The 12579-nt window shown below is 33.8% G+C and overlaps 1 protein-coding gene across 2 annotated transcripts in view; it reads left to right on the top strand.

The window, feature by feature from the left end:
- SUMF1 (sulfatase modifying factor 1) overlaps positions 1 to 12579 on the top strand; it is a 100291-nt gene that overhangs the window by 10951 nt on the left and 76761 nt on the right. Inside the window, exon 3 of one of the 2 annotated variants that reach the window (XM_051981154.1) lies at positions 1300 to 1374. The exons of the other annotated variant lie outside the window; for it this stretch is intronic. Coding sequence (XP_051837114.1) covers positions 1300 to 1374 — 75 coding nt within the window. The remainder of the gene's footprint in view (positions 1 to 1299; positions 1375 to 12579) is intronic. 2 annotated transcript variants of the gene reach the window in all.

The following is a 12579-nucleotide window of genomic DNA, read 5'->3' as shown; positions in this document are numbered from 1 at the left end:
TCTTTTTGACTACACTTTTTCTGATTCCTTGTCCCCTTCTTGCCCCTTAAATATAGATATTCCTTAAGATTTTGTCCTAGGCTGTCTTCTTTCTCTATTTATCTTCTTATCCATTTCCATGGTTTAAATTATCACCTATATGTGGATGGTTTGCATATCTTCATCTATCTAGTCATCTTTCATCTTGATTCCATCTGTGTGCTATATAGTTAGCTCAAATACTGGATGTGTGTGTGTGTGTGTGTGTGTGTGTGTGTGTGTGTGTGTGTTTGAGGTGTGATAGTGGGGAGGACAGTGCTCCTTATTATTGCACAGAAAAGATAATATTACATATCTAAAATTGTGGTTTTTGGGGGGATGCTTGGAAGATTTTTTGTCATCAGCTTTTCTGTGGGTTCTGCAAGTGTAAAGTATTTGCCAGCTCATCAAGCATTTATTTATTTATTTTATTTATTTTTATAATAGCTTTTTATTTTTCAAAATACATGCAAAGATAGTTTTCAACATTCACTCTTGCAAAATCTTGTGTTCCAAATTTTTTCCCTCCCCCTTTCCCTCCTTCCCCCACTGATAGCAAGTAATAGATAGTAAGTAATCCGATATAGGTTAAACATGTGCAATTCTTCTAAACATATTTCCACATTTATTGTGCTGCATAAGAAAAATCATATCAAAAAGAAAAAAAATGAAAGAAAAAACCAAGCAAGCAAACAACAGTGGTGAAAATACTATATTGTGAGCCATGTTCAGTTCTCATAGTCCTCTCTCTTGATGCAGATGACTTTCTCCACCAAAGTCTATTGGAATTGGCCTGAATCACCTTTGTAGTGAAAAGAGCCAAGTCCATCACAGTCATCAAGCATTTATTAATCACTGTGCAAGGTAATTTGTTAGGAGGCATTCAATCACTTCAAGCTATATATTCACCAGTTGAACTGAATAAGTGTTAAAGGATAATTTTGGCCCGTTTTATTATCTAGGTAGTATTTTCTAGTGGATCTTCTGAAGAAATGTGAGAAAGTGTAAACTTTTTATTTTAAGCCATATCATTCCATTAAATATTCACAATACTTCTATAAGGTAAGTAAGAGAAGTTTTCATTTTACTGATTAGCAAATTAAGTCTCAGAAAGGTTCAGTGGGTTGCCAAAGATTCCTTAACTAATGATAAATAAGAACTTGAACCAAACCTCCTCATTTCAAGTGTAGGATTCTCAAAAGTAGTTATTTTGATGATTGTAAAGAAGTTGATGTGTGTGCAAACCACTTAAAGATTTTATTTTTTTCCCCTTCATTGTAGGCAGAGAAATTTGGTGATTCCTTTGTCTTCGACAGCATGTTGAGTGATCAGGTGAAGAACAACATTCACCAGGCAGTAAGATATATTTAATTAAACTGGGTACTATGGCTGACCTAATTACATTTGTGGGACAGTTTTATAGGGAAGATGAGGGAGGGGGGTGTTGATAGAAAGTAATATTCCTGAATAATGAACTATCTGGGTCAGAACAAATGAAATTTAACTAAAAATAAATGGATCAAGTCCTAGATTGAATCTAAGCAAGTATTGTAAGATTGTGATAGAGGATAAGGAGTAGAAGAAGAGAAGTCATGGTGTGATTGTTGATCCTGGCACTTGCCTTTTATTAGATCTGTCATCATGGAGGATCACTTTGTTGTTTTTTTGTTTTGTTTAGTTTTTGTTTTTTAATTTTTAAATAATAATAGCTTTTTGTTTTTCAAAATGCACGCAAAGCTAGTTTTCAACATTCAGCCTTGCAAAATCTCGTGTTCCAAATTTTTCTTCCTCCCTCCCTTCCCACTTCTCCCCACCCCTAGACAGCAAGTAATCCAATATAGGTTAAAAATCTATATTGTGCAATCTATGTGCACATGTGCAAATCTTCCAAACATATTATAGAAATTCATTTTGGAAAATCTTTCTTTGTAAAATAGAAATAATAGCTGTCCTGTCTGTTTCGAACAGTGGTTGGGAAGAGAACTTTGATAAACTGTAAAACATGATATAAATCTAAATGATTATAATGTTGATTATCATTTCAACTCATTTATTCACGTGAGCAATACATAATCTTTTTTAACAGGCTAGTGTGTTGAGTTTGAATTGGAACTTCATTGGCTACTATCCAAGGTCCTGACAGTTTTCTGTTTATTATCTTGAAGACATAGTAGAGAATTGAGATGAGAAATTTTGTTTCTAAATTATAAGAAATTGTAAGTTCTAAACTATAAGAAATTACAAGCTTGTGTTAGTTCAGTTTGGTGTTAGAGCTTGAATTTCAAACATTAATGAAAAAAATTAATCAGGATAATATTAGAAGTCTTTTTGTTAAGGACTCAATTTCAAATTTTTTATATTGAACCAGAAGTTCCTGCCCTACAGAATATACTCTAAAATAGAATTTCTATGTGTAGAGTGAGCCAACTATTTTTGTACCTTTCTTGAGAAGGTACTTACTCTGTCTACACCAATTTTAATTGTAGTTGTGTGTGTGTATGTCTACCTGCATGTATAGAAACTTAATAACAACCTTAGCAGATTTAAATAATGAACTAAATAAAATAAGGAGTAAAATCCAAGGAAAAGCAAAAAAAAATTGTGATTCATTATTTTTCAGTAAAAGAAAGAGTTCCAACAAACTAATAATAATTTAATCTGTTTTGTGTTCTAATATCTTTTGAGCACCTTTTAAAAAATAAACATTTAATAAATGATGATTAAAATCATTGTTTTACCTTCTTATGATTCTTTCAATTTCCCCACCTTAAGTTGTTTGAAGCAACAGAAAATCAATGAACAAGATTAATCTACTCATTAGTCATGTATGACAACATATGTCTCATTCCATGCCTCTGCTCTGCCACTTCGTTGCTGAGAGTAGGGAGCCATATCATGTTTCAGTTTTCCTCCCCAATCATTTCTAACTTTTGGAGAAAGATTTTGAGACATGCTAATTTGTGTTTTTTTTTTCCGATCCAAAACCAGCATTTTGTTCCTGGTAGTTTTAAGGATTTTTTTCTTATAGTTGTATATTTGAAGTTTGCTGGTGAATATCAGCATTTTGAGTTTTCTCTCTTGATATTGTGGGAAGTCTTTCTAAAATTTCTTGTGTTACTTGTTAAAGTACACCAATCAAATTCTTTTTTCTTTTTGGTAATTACTGGATTTTAGTCATGGAGATTTTCTTTCCTTCACCCTCCAAACTGTCTCTTTTGTGTTCATTAAATTCCAGACTATATCTAATTGAGTTCTTTTCTGAGCTTGGTATTTTATTTCAACTTAGGAGCTGTCCTTCTGTTGTATTAATCTTGTTTTTATTCTATTCATTGGGATTTTCAGTTTTCTCTCTGCTTGGTTCCCTTTTGTTGAATTTTTTTTTTTTTATCTTTTAAGACATTTGTCTTATTCTCTGTCCAGTACTTCCTTAAATTCTTTCAATATGTTTTATTATATCTTAAAGAATTTAATGAACGTTGCTGTTCTTTGATTTAGTTTCTAATACTGCTTTGTGCATTTTTCTTTTTGTATTTTCCCATCATCCCTTTCTCTGTAATTTTTATTTTATTTTATCAGAAGCCTTCTTTCATTAACTCATTAGCTTTTTGGTGAGTTTTTATTTTCTAATAGGATTTTCTAGCAATTTTGTTTCTTTTCTGTTTCTTGAGATTATTTTTGATGGGGATCATGGTAAACCAGGTAATCCTAATCTGCTATATGTTCTATATAGATTATATTCTAGTCTTCTAAACACATATGTTTAACTGATTTTGGATGATTTAGATAGAGGGAGTGCTTTATTTTTGTTTACTGTTTAGTAGATTTGTTAAAGGATTTGATGACAAAAGTAGGTGGCAAGGTACCTAATTTGAGAAAGGTTAGGAGCTAAAAAGGAGACAAAAGGAATTGAAGGCTCTGAAGATTAGAATGAGACTGTGATTGAACTATTTTTACAAATGAAGGAATATAGTACTTATCTTTTTTTTTTTTTAACAAGTGTTTGTTTAACTCCTCTAAGAACTGAATCTTTATATATTGATGTTACTCTGCCCACTTCTTTGAGAGCTATTATGCTAAAAAATTAAAATTAAAATTAAATTAAATCCTTCAAGCTAGTTTTCCTGCTCAGGATAATGTAGTGAAATATTTACCATTGAAAAAATTGAAGAAAGAATGATGTGAAGTCCTCAAATATTTTATGAAAATCAGAAAATTTTTTAGACATCTCTCCCCATGACAAATCTTTTTTAGAACTATTTGTGGAGAAATGGTTCCCTCCTTAAAATTTGTGTTTGGAAATGAGATTGCACAATAAGTACTTATATATTTACAGTTTACTTAAGGAACTAGAGATCTGTGTGAGCTGATTATTTTATGTATTTGCAACTCAACATCAGGTGCTTATTTTAAGATACTGGACTTAGACTGATAGGCATTTGCATTAGTATCGCAAGTTTGCACTTGCAGATATATGGCCTCCTGTAACTCAAGAATTTCCACATGCATTAGATATAAAAGGAGTGGCAGATTATTGCCAGGTTCCCAAATGTGCTTGTTAAGTAAATAGTGACAACTCTGTTCATAACTAGGACACGGACAAGTAGCTTTTACTGGATTGTAGTATTGATCACTTGCATAAATGGCTGCTAATGGTAAAGCAAATGTTTTAAGTGTATTTGGAAAGGGCTGAAGCTAATAAAAAGATTCTATTTCACTGATGTACTTTACCAGTTGATTTTCCAACAGTGTTGTTTTTTAGATCCTAAAGGCAGAAGATGGGGATTGATTTAAGATTCAAGCTTTTTTTTTTTTTTTTTTTTTTTAATTTTAGAATAACTGGTATTCATTGTAGACTCTTGGTTCCAAAAATTATTTGTTTTTATATTCAGGATATTAGCTAGAGAATGCTTGTTCTTAAATTTTTTTGTTTGATACTTTGAGGTAAAGGCAGTGGTCTCAATTGAAGTAGAGATTTGATAAGAAGTGGAATTGAGACTAAGGCTTTATATTGTTTGATCTTGGGTGGATTTTGGTTTCTGGGAAGGATAGTATTAGTAGGGGTCTGCTCTTTGCTTTGGTTTTAATAAAGTGTATTATTAGCATATCTCATAAATCTTGGGCATGAGGAATAAATGGTAGGGTAGGCATACAAAAAGATATGGGTAGTTTGACTCTGTTGTCAGGCTTCCCAAGTGACCAATGATTAGCTCCTTTTTTGTGGTTTGGCCTTGTCCAGCTTGTCAACAATCTAGAAAAGCAAATTCCTGAGCAAGTTGTCTCTTGATATAAAGGAAGGTAGAATTCTGTTTTGAGATTTTCCTCTGTGATCAAAAAGAGAAACTCATTGGTTTTATTCCTCACATAACAAGACATCAAGGTTATAAAGAAGTCATTAGAGTAAAAGAGATCCCAAGACAAAGACATCTTTTTCAAAGAATTGGTGGGATTTTGTTGTTTGGACCTCAGCTTCTTAAACTGTGATTAGCAACCCCACATGGAATCTCATAACTGAATGTGGGAGTTGTGAAATTATGATTTATTATCAGTAAATGTTTGATTTGTACACTTGTTTTTATACCTGTATATCCAGGGTCATCCAAAAATACCTTGGTTGAAAAAGGGTTGTGAGTAGAAAAATTTTTAAGAAGGCCTGTTATGCTGGGAAAGAGTTAAGGTAAGCAGGTCAATTTGCCTTGCTCATTTCTTAAACAAAAAAGAGTGAATTCTATAGCTCGGGCTAAGAACTGTTAAATGCTAGGGATTTGATGCAGTTATATAAATGAGCACAAACTGTAATGAGAGCTGCCTTAAGGCCTGACAAAAATCTATTTTCTCTCCAAAAAATAAAATTTCAAGGTTTAAGAAATCTAAGTAAGGTTTAACTGTACAGTAATACAAGACAGAATAAGTTTTCAGAAAGTCATGCTTCAGTGGATAGTAAAAATAAAGTAAAACAAGCCAAAACAGGTGCCAGACTAAATCAGTCAACATTGTGTTGAATGTTACCTTACTCACTTTTTTATTAATTCAATAAATAGCTTGTTGTTAGTGCCATTTAACTTTGGCTAATGTCCTCTATAGCATTACTAAGTTTTTTTTTTTTTTTTCCCCTGTAAATCAGCAACTGAATCTTGTGGATTGGTTGTCTTGCATCTTCTTTATTTCTCCTTGCTACAATCTGTTTCTTTTTTTGGCCTGTGAGGAAACTGTCCTAATTTGAAGCATTTTTGCTTTATGGAGAGCTTTTGTTATATCCGTGTAGAATAGGAGTCAGGAAGACCTGAGTGCAGAGAGGGCCACTTGCTAGCTATGTGACCTTGGCCAGGTTGTTTAGCTTTCCTTTCAGTTTTCTCATCTGTAAAATGGGGATTATAGCACTGACTTTCCAGGATTTTTATGAGGGTAAAATGAGATAATACTTGCAAAATGCTTTGCAAAAACCATTAAGATTCTATTTGAGTGCTAGCTATTATTATTAGGTATTTTTATGCTCAAAATTGTACCAATGGCCATTTGTATTTTGAATGGAATGAGTATTTTTATGGAGGAACTTCTCCCACTGCAACAATGGATGGTTCTTGTATGTCTTTAGACCTAGAGTAACTGTTTGGACTCACTTTGTTTTGGTGCAGCAATACCCACCCACATCTACACCTATATCTGCACCCATATCTGCACCCATTGCCCATGTTGTTTTTCACTTGAGAATATGATATCCTTGGCAATGGAAAGACTTTCCTTTCTTCCTAAAGGTGTGAATGAGTTTGCTTTAATCCTGTCTGGTCTCCATAGTGACCAAGGTCATACATTTATAGACTGGCCAAGGTATAGAGTATGATTCATTAAATAAAATGAAAACGAGGGTTTGAATCTATGAACTTGACCACCAAAGTATTATAGTCTTGTATCCCATATCTTGGAGTTAACTGTTCATTTTTTCAAAAGCAGTGATATCAAAGAAAGATCTGCTGTGCTTTGTATAGTACAGCTGTGCTTTCATAGAAATAAAATAATACAACTGATTTACTGGGGGTAATTATTTATCAAAGGAACTCCCTTATCGCATTAGAATATTAATGGTCACTTACTTTGGAAATTTCCCAGACTGTGCTTTGGAATACACTAATGCTTTTCTCAGGTTAAACTCATCAGGGAAAATCTTTTCACTCCTTTCCTTTTATGTATTGTCTTTCCTCCACTAGCTTGTAAATTCTTTGAATGCAGGGACTGTTTTCCTTTTTCTAATTTTCTGTGCCTTGAGCTGAGCATAGTGACTAATATTAAGTAAACAAATGTTTTTTGACTGTTGACTTCTGGCCTGGATGTCCCTCCCCTGTTCCATCTTCCATGTCGAGCCTTGATGTTGGCTGCTCCCATTGGCTTGCCATGCTCTTTCCCCCCTTCAAAAAATATCCTGCACAACTAAAGCATTGGTTGAACAAATTGGGTACTATGTTCACTCTTCCACCCCTGGATTTCTTTCCTTCTTTCTTTCTGCAGAGGAGTGAGAAGACTCTTCTTTAGGATAGCTTTGTTTTATGTAATTTGGGGACATTTCTTTGTGATTGTTTTGTAATGGTTCTTTCTTTTGCCAGTGTTTTTGTCATTATGTATACTGTTTTCTGGTCTCCACTTTCTTCACTTGGTGTTAGATTGTGGAAATTTTACTATGCTTCTCTGTATTCATTCTGTTTGTCATTTCTTACATTACAATAATATTCCATTGTATTCATGTATCATAGTTTATTCATCCTCAATTGATGGATCTGTATTTTGTTTCTAATACTTTGCTGCCATGATGAGAGATATAATAAATATTTTGCGATCATTGGAACTTTTCTTGTTGTCAATGACTAGAGGAACATCTAGGTCAGAGAATATGGGCATTTTAGCCCCTTCATTTGCATAATTCCAAATTGCTTTCCAGAGTGGCTATGCTAAAATTTCTGTCTTGTTGTTTTTCCTTTATAATTAATCTTCTCTAAACTACTGCAGAGATTGATAATCTGAAGTTCTTTTTCAGGCTTCTTGATAATTTAGAATTGTAAACTTTAACGTATCTTGGATCTTGAGCTGTATATATATTTTTCTTTCCTGGAACTAATCTGTGGGTTCTTTTGATTGGTGCTTTGTTACCTATATTCAGAAGTTTGTGCAGTTTTCTCTTCTTGTGTAATAGTGTTCAATTTTTCTCAGTTATTATGTTTTTCTAGGAGACTTATGATCTGTAAGCCGTTTCTGCTCATCCTGTGTTCAATATTAGTAACTTTTATTTCATTAAAAATCTTGAATTCTTTGAGCATTATTATTATTTACTTCTTCCAGATTGTATTTTTCATTATATTTGTATTTCAAGTAAGGCTTGAGATTGATTCATGTTTTTCTTGAAGGCTTTGCATGCAGCAGTACCATTTGGAATCTTTCCTTTTGTTACTGGACTGAGTCAGCTTTAGCTGCTTATTCAGGGTTTTTGGAGGTTGGAAGGTTCCTGTTCTGGGTTGTCCCTTTAGCCTTTGGGATTATTTAAGCTAGGAGCCTCCTTAATTGTAAAGAAGCCTGATTTCCTTTGTCTCCCTCTAGGCAGAATCAGGGCCTCATTCAGGGGAGTGGGCATCAGGTTTTTGAGTCCCAAAGCATTAAAGTTGAAGGTGGAAATGCCAGAGCTGAAAGGTTGGTGAGAAAGATATGTTGAGTGAATATAATTAATCTTCATTTAATTCCTATGACTGTTGCCTCATTGAGTGTAAAGGGCTGAAATTCTTGATTGTACATACCTGTTTCTAGTAAGACCCTTCAGTCCAGAAACCCCCTAACAATATCTGGCTTAACTCCCCACTTCCTTTTGGTGTTTTCACTTCCTGAGAAGTCGGGGATGGCATGACCACCTGTATTCTTTTTTTTTTAAGTTCCAAACAAAAGGATTTATATTTTTTCCTTTTTCTTTTTTTTTTTTTAATAACTTTTTATTGACAGAACCTATGCCAGGGTAATTTTTTACAGCATTATCCCTTGCACTCACTTCTGTTCCGATGTTTCCCCTCCCTCTCTCCACACCCTCCCCCAGATGGCAAGCAGTCCTTTACATGTTAAATAGATTACAGTATATCCTAGATACAATACATGTGTGCAGAGCTGAACAGTTCTCTTGTTGCACAGGGAGAATTGGATTCAGAAGGTAAAAAATAACCAGGGAGGAAAAACAAAAATGCAAACAGTTTATATTCATTTCCCAGTGTTCTTTCTTTGGGTGTAGCTGCTTCTGTCCATCCTTGATCAGTTGAAACTGAATTAGCTCTCTTTATCGAAGAGATCCACTTCCATCAGAATACATCCTCAGACAGTATCGTTGTTGAGGTATATAACGATCTCCTGGTTCTGCTCATTTCACTCAGCATCAGTTCATGTAAGTCTTGCCAGTCCTTTCTGTATTCATCCTGCTGGTCATTTCTTACAGAACAATAATATTCCATAACATTCATATACCACAATTTACTCAACCATTCTCCAATTGATGGGTATCCATTCAATTTCCAGTTTCTAGCCATTACAAACAGGGCTGCCACAAACATTTTGGCACATACAGGTCTCTTTCCCTTCTTTAGTATCTCTTTGGGGTATAAGCCCAGTAGAAACACTGCTGGATCAAAGGGTATGCATAGTTTAATAACTTTTTGAGCATAGTTCCAAATTGTTCTCCAGAATGGCTGGATATGTTTACAATTCCACCAACAATGTATCAGTGTTCCTGTTTTCCCACATCCCCTCCAACATTCCTCATTATCTTTCCCTCTCATTCTAGCCAATCTGACAGATGTGTAGTGGTATCTCAGAGTTGTCTTAATTTGCATTTCTCTGATTAATAATGATTTGGAGAATATTTTCATATGGCTATAAATAGTTTTAATTTCTTCGTCTGAGAATTGTCTGTTCATATCCTTTGACCATTTATCAATTGGAGAATGGCTTGATTTCTTATAAATTAGAGTCAGTTCTTTATATATTTTGGAAATGAGGCCTTTATCAGAACCTTTGACTGTAAAAATGTTTTCCCATTTTATTGTTTCCCTTCTAATCTTGTCTGTATTTGTTTTGTTTGTACAAAAACTTTTCAATTTGATAAAATCAAAATTTTCTATTTGTGATCAATAATGATCTCTAGTTCCTCTTTGGTCATAAATTCCTTCCCCTTCCACAGGTCTGAGAGGTAAACTATCCTATGCTCTTCCAATTTATAATTTCATTCTTTATGCCTAGGTCATGAACCCATTTTGACCTTATCTTGGTGTACTTGGTGTGGGTCAGTGCCTAGTTTCTGCCATACTAATTTCCAATTTTCCCAGCAATTTTTGTCAAATAATGCGTTCTTATCCCCAAAACTGGGGTCTTTGGGTTTGTCAAACACTAGATTATTAAAGTTATTGGCTGTTTTGTCCTTTGAACCTAATCTATTCCATTGATAAACTAGTCTATTTCTTAGCCAATACCAGATGGTTTTAGTAACTGCTGCTTTATAATATAATTTTAGATCTGGTACAGCTAGGCTACCTTCATTTGATTTTTTTTTTTTTTTTTCATTAATTCCCTTGAAATTCTTGACCTTTTGTTTTTCCATATGAACTTTGTTGTTATTTTTTTCTAGGTCATCAAAATAGTTTTTTGGAAGTCTGATTGGTATAGTGTTAAATAAATAGATTAGTTTAGGTAGTATATGACCACTTGTATTCTAAAACAAAAGAAAGAGGGAGATATAAAGGGCTGAAACTGTTAAAAGGTGTGCTTAAATCAGACAAAGAAGCACTTAAGGTTAATTACCTATTCGATAATGACTTTATTAGCATATGTTTGGGAAAATGGCCCTTCTTACTGTTCTGTGCTGGCTCAATGTTTGGTGTATATGTATACAGATAATCTTGGGCAAGGATTAGAGGGTGGGGTGAGATAAGCCAGACTCAAGAGGACAAGGAGGAAAAAGGTTGGTGGTGAGGCTGTGGCAGTTTGTCTGTCTCCTTCACTTCTCCCCCTAAAGACTAAGGGCTTTTACTTATCCTGACTCTGGCTGGTCATGAGGCCTCCAGGGAGCTACCCGGAACTTTACAGTTGAGCTTCTTGCATTCTTGTCCTGTGGAATCTTTCTGCTTTGATTACTCCATCTTTGATACAGAATTTTTTTTTTTTTTTTGAGTCAGTAGATAATAAAAAAAAAATTCTAGTCCTTTCTCTTGCTGTACCCACAACATATTTCCAAAGATTAAAATGCTTTTTGTAGTTGATTGAGAGTATCAGGATGTAAGCTTATCTTCTGTAAGCTCACTGAAAGCCTCCTTAATTTAATTCCAATAGTATATAGGATGACAGGAATGATAAGTATCTTAAATTCTTCTCATTTGATTTTGATCTTTTTTGGTAGGCTTCTAAGTTTTCAAAGCTTCTTGTTCTGTGTAGCTCGGAGATTGTGAGTAATAGGTGTGGTGACATCTATTAAAAAATTGTTCTTTGATTTTTATGGATTTGTCTGAGTAATCATAGGCAAATTTTCATTCATTGATATAGTCTAATTCCAGTACAGTTTATTGGTTGAGTTCTCCAAGATATTTTGAGGTCTGTATATGTAGTATGAGGATTTCTCATCATTTAGTCCAGAAAAATAGTGAGTTTTTGATGTACAGTTCTAGCCACCAGGATTTATATTGCATGTTATTTGAGAAGTACTGAATCTTTACATCTTTCAACAATATATTGCACAATTTCCAGTTGTCCTTGCATAATTTGTATTATTTGGGTTCATCAAGGACAACTGTACTATTATTTCTGATAGTAAATACTAGTCTTGAATTGCCATCATTATGGCTTCTCTGTTTCCACAGAAAAATCTGCATGATTCAGCCTTTTGTTTGTTCAATGCTTCTTTGTTAACATAATTGGCAGAGTTCATTGAATATTGCTCATACAAGGTCTTTGAATCCATTCTTAGTTGTTGACCATTTTTTAGGTACTTTCATTATATTTGACAAGCCCAATGGCATTCACTTGTCATTAAACTTTACTATAGTTTGGTAAAATAATAACAGTTTGCTCAAAAAGTATTTCTGTAGTTGTGACCTGTTTATCTTGGGTTCTAATGATTTCCATTTTGGCAAGAAAGTGTCAAATTTTGTATAGTTTCCTTGGGAAATTGGCCCTGTATTTAATCAATATTGTACTGAATTTTATTATGATGCTTTCCAAATCCAAAGTTGAATCTGAAAGTGTAAGCCAAGTGATATATGTGTGTGTGTGTGTGTGTGTGTGTGTGTGTGTGTGTGTGTGTGTGTGTTTTAATTGTTTTAGGTATTTACAATTAGCTTTGGTTTAAGGATGATAATAAATTTCCAAATATATTCTGCTACAAATTTCTCTGTAATGGCATTATATCTCATCTGGAGGATCATTGTATTTATAAATGTTGTCTTTGACCTATGGTGCACTTTGACTCCTTTATTCAAGTTTAGAGCCTTCATTTTGTTTCTGTTGGCATATCATTAAGAATTTTACATTTATCAAAACTGAATGGCATTTTGATAC

Source organism: Antechinus flavipes, chromosome 1, assembly GCF_016432865.1.
Source record: "Antechinus flavipes isolate AdamAnt ecotype Samford, QLD, Australia chromosome 1, AdamAnt_v2, whole genome shotgun sequence".
In the NCBI taxonomy this organism is placed as follows: domain Eukaryota; kingdom Metazoa; phylum Chordata; class Mammalia; order Dasyuromorphia; family Dasyuridae; genus Antechinus; species Antechinus flavipes.
Note: the sequence above shows the minus strand (reverse complement) of the source record. Positions and strands in the feature narration are given on the sequence as shown.